A 14,241-nucleotide genomic window follows, 5' to 3' on the forward strand; every position below is an offset into this window, starting at 1 on the left:
TTAAATCTGAGGGTTGAATAGATTTGCCAGATTTTTGCCAAAATCTGCTGCAATTTACGTTGATGGATGTTGGTGAGTTAAAAATTCAGATAAATTATTATATTATGCTACTTTTATCCAATAATCTTCTAATTCTTCCCAGCTAGCCTGTTTTTACTGGAGGCTGAAGTTTAACAGCACTTCAAGGAATCAAACGAAGATAGTGTCACAGATATTTTAGTCCTCACACAACATTTTCCTGGGCAACAGGCCAAAAGATTTTGTTCACAGTACTTGACCCTGAGCACTTCTGCTGTTGCCCTTCATTATTAAATAGCAGTACTGCACCATATATATCCTAACTACAGCTGGTCTCCTCCCTCCCCAAACACCTTTTACTGAAGGCAAAGTCTTGCATATATTTAAACCTCTACGTGCAAGTCATTTTACGACAATAATTTAGAACTGAATGCTGAAACACGCAAAATAAATTTGCTGTGGACAGTACTAATTAGAACACCGCAGCCCATATTTGCGAAGATGCACACTGTCTGAGAAGCCGTAACAAAGTATAACACAGGGGCAAAGGCGCTGGTCAGCGATTCGAAACAGCAGGAAACGGGGTTTGCTGGAGCGCGTAGCTTTGAAGAAGGCATTGTTGAAGAAGACGCGGCTTTGGAAGGGGAACACACTCATCAGTCTCTCAGCTGCGTTACTCGGTCATCGCAAAAGCCTCTCCTGCACTCCTGTCCTCTTCCCCACCGGCTCTGACCAATAGATTTATTTCAGCCTTACTCCGGGCCCCGCACATCGCAGCCGCACGCCCCGGGGAGCAGAACGGGTCCCGGAGCATCCTCAGCGCGGCCGCAGGGCTCCTTCACCTTCACGTATTTACAGACGCCTCTCGTGCGGCGCCGCACCGCACGCGATGGGGCAGCCCGGCAGAGCGCAGGCCGCTCCGGGAGGCCCCGGCTCCACCCGAGGGAGGCCTCTGGGCCTCCAGGCTCTTCCCGGCCGTCTCTCGGCGGCGGCTCCCAGCCCGGCCGCTGGCGGCAGCACCGCCGGGCGACGGCGGCCCCTCCACAGCGCCGCCTCCTCGCGTCCCGCGGGGAAGGTCAGGGCGGCGGTAGCGGAAGCGTCTCTCTCCCGGCTCCGCGTCCCGGAACCAGCCCCGCCGTCCCGGCGCCGCCACCTGCCGCCCCCGCCGGCAGCATGACAGCGGCCGTCGCCGCCCGCAGGTGACGCCCCGCGGGCCCTTCCGCCGCCGCCGCCGTCTCCTATATGGGCCACCTGCTCTCCAAGGAGGCCAGCAGCCTGAGCCGGGACAGCGGCGGCCGCCGCCGCCGCCGCGGGACGAAGGTGCCGCCGCGCAGCCGGAGCTGCTTCCTGCGCGGGCCGTGCATGCTCTGCTTCGTCGTGCACGGCGCCAGCTCGCCCGCCCCGGAGCCGCCCGTGCCCGCCGGGAACCCGCTGCTGCCGCCGCCCTACGCGGCCCTCGCCGCCGCCGAGCAGCGCGCCGCGCGCCGCCTCCTCCGCCTGCCGCCCGCCGCCTGGGAACCGCGCGGCCGCTGCCGGCGCCTCCTCCTCTCGGGCCTGCTGCCCTCGCCGGTGCGAGGCCTCCTGGGGCCGGCCGGGCCGCCCGGCGAGGCCGTCTCCGAGATGGTGTGCAAGCGCAAGGGGGCTGGCCTGCCCGCCTGCCCTCCCTGCAAGCAGCCGCGCTGCGCCGCCGGCGCGGCGGAGCCCGAAGCCGCCGCCTGCCAGTGCCCCGCGGAGCCGCAGCCCCGCGCCCTGCCCTCGGCCGCCGGCGGCGCGGGGAGCGGCGGGGCCGCGCCGCCGAGGTGTCCCGCCGAGGACGAAAGGGAGAAGGAGGGAGTGAAGGAGCGGAGCGGCGAGGCGGGCCGCGAGGAGCCGCTGGAGCAGCCCGGAGACGGCTGCCGGGAACCGCCGCCGCCGCCCGACATCAACCAGCTGCCGCCCTCCATCCTCCTCAAGGTGGGTCGCGGGACCGGGGCTGCCTTCAGGACCGCGGGGGCCGGTAGGCCCCGGTGGGGCTGCGGCCGCCCGTCTTGCCCCGTGAGTCGCGCCTCAGCCTCCTCATCTGCGGCCGCTCCTCGGGCGGGCACGGACGGCGCTCGTCGTGGCCCTGCCCGTGTTCCTGGCCCGGGCTTCTATGAAGCGCTTCAATTCCAGCCTGTTGCACGACTCCGTAATGCGCCTTGCACGCGTGGTGCTCTCCGGCTAGGCTGTTCGGGAACAGGCAGGCTGTCGCTGAGTTCGGCTCGTTCTGTGCGAGTCAGAGCAGGTTCTGCTGAGGGGAGCTTCTTCCAGGCTGTGTTCTAAGTTGGTTTTACCGATCTCCCCAGTCATTCTGAATTCTTGTAGCACTTCCATGTTCTTTAACGGCCGTTGCTTTGTGTACGCCAGGTCTTGCTTTGCTTCCTCTCCCTTCTGCTATGCTTTGGTTCCTTGGTTACTGTTCTGTTTCTAGAGTAACTTGTAGTTTCAGGCTGTTCATTATATCAGTCTGTCTGCACACTGACGTTCTTCAGCTGACCGAAAGAGAAGCCTTGCTGGAGCTGGAATCTGCAGTGTTTTCCATAGTTTGTTGAAAGTGTGCCTGCAGACTGGAACCAGTTGGACTTGGAGTACTGCAGTCGTTTTCTTTGGGGGTAGATGGCTGATCTTGGAGAGTGGTGACAGAGCAGTGTGACAGATGGCTCTTCCTGTCTGTGACCAGATCTGTATAAACACTGGTTGTGCAACCCCGGTGCTGAAAGTGATTTCTGAACTCTTGTCCACAAACACTGACAATCTACTATTGGTCTTCCATGTAGAGTTAAGTCTGTGCTTGTTTTTTGTTCTTTTTTATGTTGTTGTTATTTTGGAAGTTTGCATGCCTGTCTTAGTTATGTTGTAATGGTGCACAACTTTTTCTTTTTTTTTTTTTTTTAATTTTTTTTTTTTAACAAATTCACTGCCCAAATTCCCCTGTGGCAGATACTTAAAAAATCACAAACTATTGTATTTGACTTAAACTCCTCTATGATTCTGTAATCAAAACTCTGCCTCACAGTTCTACTAAAATGAAGAATCCATTTCTTTGCCACTATTAATTTAAGATCATAGAATCATAGAATTAGAACTATGAAAAGAAAAGAACTCCAAGATCATCTGGTCCAACCATTCACCCATCACCACTGTGCCTGCAAAGCCATGTCACTCAGTGCCACCTTTACTCTTTTCTTCAGCACTTCCAGGGATGTTGACTCCTCGTGTTATCCTTGGTATTAGGCTGTTAGGATTTGAAATGAGACTGGCGTAAGTACATCTTAATGACTTTTTCTCGTCAGTGGTATGACTTTTGTAGTCTCTTCAGCATTTTCCCAGTTTCACATTTTCAAAAATAGCAGTTTAACAGAGTCAGAAACTGGTTCTTATAATAGTGGGGCTTTCTCATGCTTCTCTCACCTGCAGGTAGTTTAAATGTGCTTCCCTGTGCCTTCCTGTTTTATGTTCATACAGTGCCATGGTCATACCTGTATTCTGAGGGTTTCTTTTGTGTATTCCCATCCCTCTAGCCCCAAGCCCCCAAGGCTGTCTTCAGCCTCTCTGTGGCTCAGCTCCTGCCTTATTTATAGAAAAACCTGTCTGTAACTCCAGTAGCACCACCGATCTCCATATAGGTTTTCATCTTGCTCCTCAATCTTTAGCGAGACTGATAGATTTTTTTTGTTGTTGTTGTTTTGCTTTGGAGTGCTTCCCTGTCATCCCTTTCTATTGTGTGACTTTTAACTTTGGATTTCTGAGGAGTTCTTGTTTGCTGGATATTAGAGGTGCCTCACCATGTGCTGGGTTATAATACAGATACGGTGTCCCAAATACAATCCCTTCTCCGCTGATTCTATTTTATTGTGGGAAAAGTGTGAGGTGAATATCCCCTCAAGTATTTAATAAACTTTTGAAGCGTTTGGTGGAGAAACAAACCTTGAAAGAAGAATAAGTGATTCCAGCCTTAGGCATCTGTCACAAAAAGGACTTAGAATATTCTCCACTGAGGAGGAAACAAGACCTTAGGGTAGATTTACAGGATTATACCACAATTATGGCTCTGAGACCCCACTCCTCCACTACAAAAGTATAGTGGGAGGCAGCCCCCTCATTACAGCTTGCACTGGCTTACATACAGTTTGCAGGCAAGTGCTGTGCACGCACATCCAGACATCCAGTTGTGCTCTTTCATGACTCCTGGCTCTGCAGATCATTTCCCTTCATTCCCATGCAAAGCCAAGCTCCTGTGCAAGCACCTGTCCTGCTGAGGACAGGTGGACCTTAGGCTATTTGTGGTCCTCTGTTACATCTCCCTGAATCCTTGCTCTGCTCTGGGGCTGAAGTTTTCTCAAAACAGCACTGCTGGTGTTTTTGTCATTTACTGTTTTGCTGCTCCTGGTGAAGTGTTTGAGATGGTGTTGGCAGCTCTGGGCACAGACCAGTGCCTGGCTTCTGGGAGAGCTGTTGAGCTCCTTCTTGCTGGCAGGTAATGCAGAGCAGCCAGCACTTCTTTACCAGTGTTTTTAAGCATGTAATGCAGAAGTTTGGAAAACTTTGTGCTATGTGCCACTCAGTATTGAAAACTCTGGGCCATGTAGCAAGTGCTTTGCCTGTTCCCATGTCATAGCAATTCTTTTTTGTGAAAAGCAGAAAGTAATTTTCCTTCCATACCTGCTAACTTTTCTGTTTTAACAGATGCATAGCAAACAAGTAACTGATGTAAAGAGGTCTGCAGGCTAAGTGAATTTGGGAATGCTTATTCACATATTTCAGATTTTATTTATTTATTTTTTGGGGGGGCTGTTCCAACAGAAACTGAGCTGTGTGTGTAGAACACTGAAGAGAAATTTTCTTATCTGCCGATGCTTGCAAATTTATTTTATTTTATTTTATTTTATTTTATTTTATTTTTTTTGGAGCCTTCTTAGAAAACTCTTGAAGGAACTGGGATGGGATCAGAGGGATGCAGAGGGTATAGAAGCTTGTGATGACAGCTTGGAGGTACTATTGAAGCTGAAGAACAGTTCTGTTAAAAATGAAGACAGACGTGCATTCTTCTGTTGTGAGAAAACTGATGAGAAGCTTGACTATGTACCAGTTCTTTGTTTTGTTACCAGAAACAACATGTTCAATTAGATGTGGAGGAAATTAAGGTGGGATTCTTACGCACTGAGAGAACAAGTCAGTCTTGGACAACTTCATTTCCTGTCTCAGGGTTTGTGAGTAGCTGGAAATTTTTATTTCTAATTCCTTTTGAACAACCAATGGGATGGCCTTATCAGGGGCGATTTAGGTGTATTTCAGCTTGCCTTGAAACAGAGACAGGAGCTCTTCAAATGAGCATTTGACCCTTTTGACACCTTCTGTATCAGTTTGCTTCTTAGAAGCCATTGTCATCTGAAATCTGTGAAGAAAACTCTTAATTCCAATGTGGTGTTAGAAAGTGACATTTCTTTATTTTTCACATGAGCACTGGGCAACTTGACAGGAAAGCACACCCTCTTAGAGTTCAGGTTCTGCATTTGAACGGTTAAGAGGTACATACGCATAGATATTCACGGCATACATTCATTCTCTTTCAAGGACTCGTAGTTATGTGCTAATGCCCCTTTGGGCATGCTCTGTGATATCTAGGATGGTCGAGTGCCCAACTGTTTCTTCCCTTTTCTTCAACATCAGCTTAATCACCGAAGCCTTTGACCCACTTCCATCCACTTTCCCCCAGTTTGGAAGATTCTATTGCTTAATAGGCCACAGTTAGCCACTTTATAAAAATGGTGTATGTGAAATCTGAGGAAAATGTCCTTGCATGTTTTGAGACAAAACATAGAGGTGTTCTATTATGAAAACAAGGCTATTCACGCACTAAAGCTGGAACAGAAAGTTTTTAGAGCTATCTCTTACAGATTCTTTTTGCTAAACTAATATGTTGGTTCTTAAACTGATGTACTAATCCTCCTTGCTAAACATACCAACCTATATTAGTTTTCATTTGTTTATTTTATCTAGAACTTGTTTTCAGCTTTGAGAATAATTATGGTTGGTGCAGAGGTAAATGTTCTTTCAGTCTTAACTGATTCTTGTTCTCTAGCAATGTTAAACAAAGTGCTGTTTTGTTTTCATGAAGTTTGCTGTCACTGTGTGACTACAGTAGGAAAATGAAACATCTTTTAACTTTGGTGTGCTGATGCTGTGCGATTTGTTGAACTAATGGAGGTGCAAAGAAAGGAAAATTCCTGGAAGAAAAGTTTGCCAATATCCAGATGAAAGTAAAAGTTGTGTATAAATGTTGTCAGTAGTAAAATTCTGAAAGAACGTAGAATCATTTAGGTTGGAAAAAGCCTTTAAGATCATGGTGTCTAGTTGTTAACCTAGCACTGCCAAATCTGCCACTAAATTTTCTCCCTGAGAACCACATGTATATGACAAAAAATACCTTGGGGATGTTGGCTCTGCCACTTCTCTGGACAGCTTATTCTAAGGCTTCAAAACCCTTTCAGTGAAGAAACTGTACCTGAACTTCCCCTTTTGTAGCTTGAGGCTATTCCTGATATATTCTGAGATTGGTTGCAGAACTGTAAAAATAAGTAGATATTTTGCTTTCCGTGGTGTGTGAAAAGGTTGTTTTCATATAAACATGTAGGTTTCCACATTACAGAATTAACTGTGTGATGGGAGGGACAGAAATCATGGAAGGAAATTACTACTTCTCCTGAAGGTGAGTGCCTTGGCACTCGTGTTTATCTTAGCTGACCTTGGGCTAACATGTCCAAAAACCTTTTCTGGATTTTGTTCAGGTGTTTCTAGGATTTCTCTGCATTGCTGAGACTGCTATTTGAGAATGGTGATCCAAGTTGTGCAGTGTTTGAATGCAAAGTTATTAAATTATAACGTTTTCTTTTTCTTTTTTTTTTTTTTTTTCATGTTGTTCAGAGGTGCCTGTGTTTGATCTTTAGCAGACTTTAGTATGTTTTACTGTCTCTATTTTAAAATGTTGCAGTGATTCACTGACAGCTCGCTCAGATATCTTTTACTGAGGACACTGACACTGTGGGTGGATGGGGATATAACTTTATCATCCCTGTCAAGTAAGGATATTCTTCTCCTTAGTCAGAACCCTTCTTTCTCTTAGTATGAAAGGCATGGCATGAGTGTCTCCAGTTAACTTCCTGAGGGCTTAAACTAAAGTTTGCATTACAACTAAGCCAGTCTGTTAGCAAATGGCTGTTAAGAGCAGTGTTCATCACTTTTGTAACCCCCGGATGCATACTTTTGCTGTTCTCTTTGTGCTCTGCAGGGTGATCATCAGACACCAACCTAATGTTGCAAAACTTTTCCTCAGGATCAGGTGTGCCTGAAAAGACTTTCTCTGAATGTAGTCACTAAATTCAGCATAGCAGGTAACCAGGTGCAGTAGGCAAATAAACAGCCTCTGCTAATTGTAGCTCGCCGTGGGAATGCTGGTTGTGTTGTGAAAAAGTCACTTTTTCTGGCTGTCACACTTGTGTTAATTCCTTCTGACTTGATTTCCTTTTCGGGTGTACACAGAGAGAAAATGGTCTTTTTTTCAGAGACGTTTTCCTTGAGCTTTTAAATCCTCTCTATGTACTCAGGTGCTCATGAGTCACTCATGTTTCCTTTAGCGTGAGAGTATGTGTGGATAAAATGATGAAATCTCTCAAAAACTAGGCAAACACTCCCCTATCCTTTGTTTATCTTCTGTTGATAGAAGATTGATTAGTTTGCTGAAACAGAATGAAAAAACATAAATGCACTAGAAGCCTAACTTCAGTATGCCTGTAATTAATTGCTGTGTTTAACTGTTCATGGTAAGATGTCATATACTAAGCACGTTCCTTTAATTATCAAATATAATTCCTAAGTACTGTTTAATAGGTCTTCAATTAGTTGTTGTAAAGCCTTGCACCCAGCTGATGAAACAAATGGGCAGTTTTCCAAGAATTAATTTTCCAAGTTCATTAGGTGCTGTAATGAATAGCAGCATGAAATATTTGAGTTTACATTTTACTGTTTTCTGCCTAATACTGTGTTCTTGTTAATAACATGAACTTTTAGGCTTCAGAACAGTTCTATTTGTCATGACATAATGGAAACAATTGCCCAAATGCCAGTTTTTTTCTTAGCTACAAAATTTTTTTAGGAAAAGGATCATATAAACAGAAGCCTTCACTCTTCTATTAAGGTTAGATTTGAGTCACAGAATCACAGAATTGTAGGGGTTGGAAGGGACCTCCAGAGATCATCAAGTCCAACCCCCTGCCAAAGCAGGTTCCCTACACCAGGTCACACAGGTCGGTATCCAGGCAGGTCTTGAACATCTCCAGAGAAGGAGACTCCACCACCTCCCTGGGCAGCCTGTTCCAGTGCTCCGTCACCTCACTGTAAAGAAGTTCTTGCGCACATTTGTGCAGAACTTCCTGTGCTGCAGTTTCCAGCCGTTTCCCCTTGTCCTGTCTCCACTCACCACTGAAAAGAGTCCGGCCTCGCCATTCTGCCCCCACACCTCAGATATTTATAGACCTGGATCAGGTCCCCTCTCAGTCTTCTTTTCTCAAGGCTGAACAGACCCAGTTCACTCAGCCTTTCCTCATAGGAGAGATGCTCCAGGCCCTTCACCATCTTCGTGGCCCTCCGCTGGACTCTTTCCAAGAGATCCCTGTCTTTTTTGTACTGGGGAGCCCAGAACTGGACGCAGTGCTCCAGATGAGGCCTTACCAGGGCAGAGTAGAGGGGGAGGATCACCTCCCTCGACCTGCTGGCCACGCTCTTTTTAATGCACCCCAGGATGCCATTGGCCTTTTTGGCCACAAGGGCACACTGCTGGCTCATGGCCAACCTGTCATCCACCTGGACCCCCAGGTCCCTCTCTACAGAGCTCCTCTCCAGCAGCTCATCCCCCAACCTGTACTGGTGCATGGAATTATTCCTCCCCAGATGCAAGACTCTACACTTGCTTTTGTTAAACCTCATCGTTTTTTTTCTGCCCAGCTCTCCAGCCTATCCAGGTCTTGCTGAATGGCAACACAGCCTTCAGGCTTGTCAGCCAGTCCTCCCAACTTCGTATCATCAGCAAACTTGCTGAGGGTGGCCATTATCCCCTCATCAAGGTCATTGATGAAGATGTTAAACAAGGCCAGACCCAGCACAGACCCCTGAGGAACACCGCTGCTTATAGGCCTCCAACCGGACTCTGCACCGCCAACAACCCTCTGTGCTCTGCCAGTCAGCCAGTTCTTAACCCACCTCACTGTCCACTCGTCTATCCCACACTTCCTCAGCTTTGTTATAAGGATGTCGTGGGGGACAATATCAAATGCCTTGCTGAAATCAAGGCAGACTACATCCACTGCTCTCCCCCTATCCACCCAGCCAGAGACAACATCATAGAAGGCTACCAGGTTGGTCAAGCACGACCTCCCCCTGGTGAACCCGTGCTGACTACTCCTGATAACCTCCTCTTCTTCCAGTTGTCTGGAGATGACATCCAGCACAAGCTGTTCCATCACCTTTCCAGGGACAGAGGTGAGGCTGACTGGCCTATAATTGCCTGGGTCTTCCTTCTTGCCTTTTTTGAAGACCGGGGTGACGTTGGCTATCTTCCAGTCTTCAGGCATCTCCCCCGTCCTCCAAGACCTCTCAAAGATGACAGAAAGCGGTTCAGCAATCACCTCTGCCAGCTCCCTCAGCACTCGTGGATGAATCCCATCGGGTCCCATGGATTTGTGAACATTGGTGTTGCCTAGGCGCTCCTGAACCACCTCTTCCCTGACAGAAGGGAGGTCTTCCATTCCCCAGATCCTCTCACTAACCTCCAGGGTCTCAGATTCCCGAGGGGGAGCTTTTTCACTGAAAACAGAAGCAAAGAAGGCATTCAGAATCTCCACCTTCTCAGCATCCCCCGTTACCAGAACAACCCCGTCACTTAGCAGGGGAAACACATTCTCCCTAGTCTTCCTTTTACTGTTAATGTACTTGAAAAAACCTTTTTTATTATCCTTCATCCCCTTTGCCAGATTCAATTCCAGGCGCGTCCCTGCAGACCCTGACAACATTCCTGTATTCTTCCCAAGTAGTCAGACCCTTTTTCCACATTTCATGGGCCTTCTTCTTTCCTTTGAGTTTGTGCACGAGCTCCTTGCTCATCCACACAGGTCTCCTGCCACCCTTTCCCGATTTCTTCCTCACAGGGACGCACCGATCCTGAGCTTGGAAGAAGAGCTGCTTAAATGCCGACCAGCTCTCACAGGCCCCCTTGCCTTCCAACACCCTAGCCCATGAGACAGCTCCAAGTAGGCCCCGGAAGAGATCGAAGTTGGCTCTCCTAAAGTCCAGGATAGCAATCCTACTTTTTGCTTTACTTCTTCCACTCAGGATCTTGAACTCCACCATCTCGTGGTCACTACAACCCAAGCTGCCCCCGACCTTTACTTCCCTGACAAGCCCTTCTCTATTAGTGAGAATAAGGTCCAGCAGTACCCCTGTCCTCATGAAGGTCTATCACAGGAGAATGATGGACAGATCTAGGGGATATATGAATTCACCTTTTAGTATCTAATTTGCCTTGGGGTCTATGGTCTGTACATTGTCTTCTCAGCCCATAATCACTAAGCTGTGCTTCTTGAAGTATGTAGCGTTCTTAAAAAGTGAAAACTCAACTGAATGTTTTTTCTGTTCATAATCAAAAAGCTTCTTAGTTCCATGCATTCTGTAGTGCTAACTCCTTGATTTTTGTATTAATCATTTGTTTTAGAAGTAAATAGTCATTAGAAAAGTGAAAATCCTTGAATTGCATGTGTAGTTTAATTTGTGTGGTGTGAAGTCAAGAATTTGGAAAACTTGGTGCTGAGGATAAGATCTCTATAAACTAGTAACTTTCATTTATCTGCTGATTTTACCTAGTAGTATTTAGTATTTGCTGATTTTGATTAGTAGTGTATTTAATGGTCATCTGATTTCAGTCAAGAGAGCTTTTGTGCTTGGGAAACTTTAGTTAAGGCGTAAGTTACTGTATTTACAGATAAACTAATCCAGTTTAATACAGATGTATTATATAAAAGTCTTACCTTCAAGATTTTAAGAAAATACAGTAGAGGAAGGGGTATTATTCTTTTTGTGTGTTTTTTGTTTGTTTGTTTTTTTCTTTCTGTTTTTGTTCTTTTCCTGTTCCTGCTGAAATAAAATCCTTAGTGCAAAAGTTTAAAGTAGTCCTTTCTGGATGCACAGTCTGATATAGCCAATATAGAAAAAGCAGGAAAGATTTTTGTGCCTGAAATCCATTTCACAGAGACTCATTAGTAGAGGAGACAATTACAAATAAAATCTTTTATTTCTAGCTTTTCTGGTTGGACCCTTTAAAATTTCAGTTCTTAAGCAGTTTGGAGTCATAAAGTCAGAACAGCCCAGAGTGGAAAAGATTATCAGGTCCAGCCTTTCGTGGGAAAAGAGAGCCTAATTTATTCTTCCCTTTCCTGTACACTGTAATGGAAAACAATTAAGAAGAAGAAAAAAGAATGAAAAACTTCAAATCAGTTGAACCAATTGATCCAGAATTATGGATTGTAACATATGTGTATGAGCATATTTACAGTCGTGCAGTGGAATTGGAATAGTTGCAGTCCATAAGGCCAGCAGTACCCTGCTCGGCATCAAAAGAGGTGTGGCCAGCAGAGCAGGGGAGCTGATTGTCTCCCTCTGCTCCTCACTCAGGAGGCCCACGTGTACTCCATCTAGGTTAGGCTCGCTAGAACAAGAATCACAGAATGGCCTCAATTGAAAAGGATCTCAAAGATCATCTAGTTTCACCCCCCCTACTATGGGCCAGGTTGCCAACCACTAGACCAGGGCCACATCCAGCCTGGCCTTGATTGCCTCCAGAGATGGGGCATCCGCAGCCTCTCTGGGAAACCTGTTCCAGCGTGTCACCACCCTCTGTGTGAAAAGCTTTCTCCTAATATCTAACCTGAATCTTCTCTGTCATAGTTTAAAACCATTTACTCTTGTCCTATCACAACCCACCCTCATAAACAGTTGTTTACCTTTAGTGGCTCTCCTCTGGACCTGTTCCAAGAGTTCTGTATCTTTCTTGTGCTGGGGGCCCCAGACCTGGACACAGTACTCCAGATGGGGCCTCACAAGAACTGAGTGGAGGGGGACAATCACCTTCCATTCCCTGCTGGACACTCTTTTAATGCAGCCCAGGATATTGCAGCCTTCCAAGCTGGAAGCGCTCACTTCTGGTTCATATCCAGCTTCTTGTCCATCAGAACCACCAATTTCTTCTCTTCAGGTCTGCTTTATGGAGTTCTTCCCCTGGTCCAAAAGGATGTAGAGCTGTTGAAATGATTCCAGAGATGGGCCACAAAGATGATCTGAGAGCTGGAGCACCTCTCCTGTGAATAGAAGTTGAAGGAGTTGAGGGATTGCTCAGTTTGAAGAAAATTCTAGGGAGACCTCTGGGGAGGCATTGCAGTACATCTGGGGAGCTTAGAAGCAGGAGAGAGACTGATGTTTCCTATAGTGTGATGGTGATAGGACAAGGGGGAATAGCTTTAAACTAAAAGTAGGGATGTTAGATGTTAGAAAAAAAATTTTATTCAGAAGGTAGTGAGGCACTGGCGCAGATTGCCTGGAAAAGCTGTGGTTGCCCTGATCTTGGAAGTTGTTCAAGGCCAGGTGGGATGGGGGCCTGGGCAGCCTGGTCTGATGGGCGGCAGGGGGTTGCACTTGTGTGAGCTTCAACCCTTCCAGCCTATTTATGGTTTGTTGCTTCAAAGTAAAAACAACTAGCTTACAAATCATACATAAAAGAAAAATTCTTGTATGATTGTACCTGTCACTGAAATAAAATTGGGTTGCTAAAGCTCTGTAGAATGTGATCTGGCTAAGAGACAGCTTTATCTGATCGATGACTTTTGCTGTTCTGAGTATTGCATTTTTGACGTTTCATTGTAGTCATTTGTCAGTCTAAGTGAACGGTTATGCTGAAGCCAGAGACTGACATTAAAAAAAACTATTTCTGGAAGATATGATAAGGCCATTAATGATGAACATAAACAGACTCTTACTTGGGATGTGGCCTAGAGGCCCGGGAAGCCTTTTGGTACCCACTGTGAGGGCAAAAGGGCCACCAATACTACCTGTCACTCAAATAGCTGAAGTAGGAGGCACTGGCACTTGGAAGAGGATGGGATGTGAGAGTGGAACATAAGTTGTTTTTTTTTATTTGTTTTGTAGAAGTGTGCACCCTCTAAGCCTGCCTTTTAGCCATGGAAAAAGAAACCTGAAATTTAGAACGTGTTTTGTTAAATATACGTTTTCTTTAGCATGTGCTGAGAGATACTTCACTTTTAGGCTTACAAAGTGGGATTAGGGAGGGATCTGAGGGGAAAAATGTGTTGGACATGCAGAAGGATGTGCTTCTGTACACTTTGCAGAAGTTAAATGTGGTAAGTATTGGACTCGCAGCATCCGGAATTTATCTGTCATGGGCAAGAGGTCAGAGAAAATACGTGCAAAAAACATGAAACCAGCAAGATCTTGTCTGCCTAGCTTGTGTGCCTGGTCCTGTGCACACTTGAACTTAGTGAACAACGACTTTGACAGCACCTGCGTTCCCCCTAGTGGCTGATTTTGATTACTGCTTCTCTAATGAGCCAATTTGTGACATCTGCAGAACACTTACCTCTTTTACACTGTGGAATCAGCCATAATTTTAAATGCTTTCAGGTCTTTCATGTGCTAGAGTTAGCTGTAGGTCTGTGATTGGTGGGGGCTTTTGATAGGATGGCAAAAATAGGAACAAAAATAACTGAAGTGCTTTCATATTTACAGTAGTGGTTGGATTAGCAGCATCTTTCCTGTTCAGTGTTTGCTATGTTCTTGTTTTAAGAACTGCATACTTTTGTTTCTCAAAGTAAATAAGATATTTCCAGAACTGAATGTGTTTATTTCCCACTGTAGTAACAACTGACCAGTTTAAAGTAACTTATAGTGCCAGAGTTATCATTCTTTCTTAGTATTAGCTGGAGTCATTCAGATGCATGTCTGAACATAAGAGGGATCACGTTGCCTTGCTGTCTTTTGTAATTTTTGTGACTGTTAAAAGATTTGGTTTTCTGTTTTCTACTGACAGTAGGGATTCAAATTCCCTACTGCTTTATTACCTTAGAGTTTCAGAGAATCTTCAGGCAGTGA

General features: G+C 46.1%; 1 protein-coding gene across 1 annotated transcript in view; it reads left to right on the forward strand.

The window, feature by feature from the left end:
* The first annotated feature begins 1,158 nt into the window (after positions 1–1,158).
* Positions 1,159–14,241, forward strand: part of FBXL17 (F-box and leucine rich repeat protein 17) — a 278,684-nt gene continuing 265,601 nt past the window's right edge. The window contains exon 1 of the mRNA XM_052701015.1: positions 1,159–1,971. Within this exon, the coding sequence (XP_052556975.1) occupies positions 1,261–1,971 (711 nt within the window). The 5' untranslated portion in view covers positions 1,159–1,260. The remainder of the gene's footprint in view (positions 1,972–14,241) is intronic.

The sequence above is a fragment of the Tympanuchus pallidicinctus genome, unplaced genomic scaffold, assembly GCF_026119805.1.
Source record: "Tympanuchus pallidicinctus isolate F22 unplaced genomic scaffold, pur_lepc_1.0 scaffold4, whole genome shotgun sequence".
Lineage (NCBI taxonomy): Eukaryota > Metazoa > Chordata > Aves > Galliformes > Phasianidae > Tympanuchus > Tympanuchus pallidicinctus.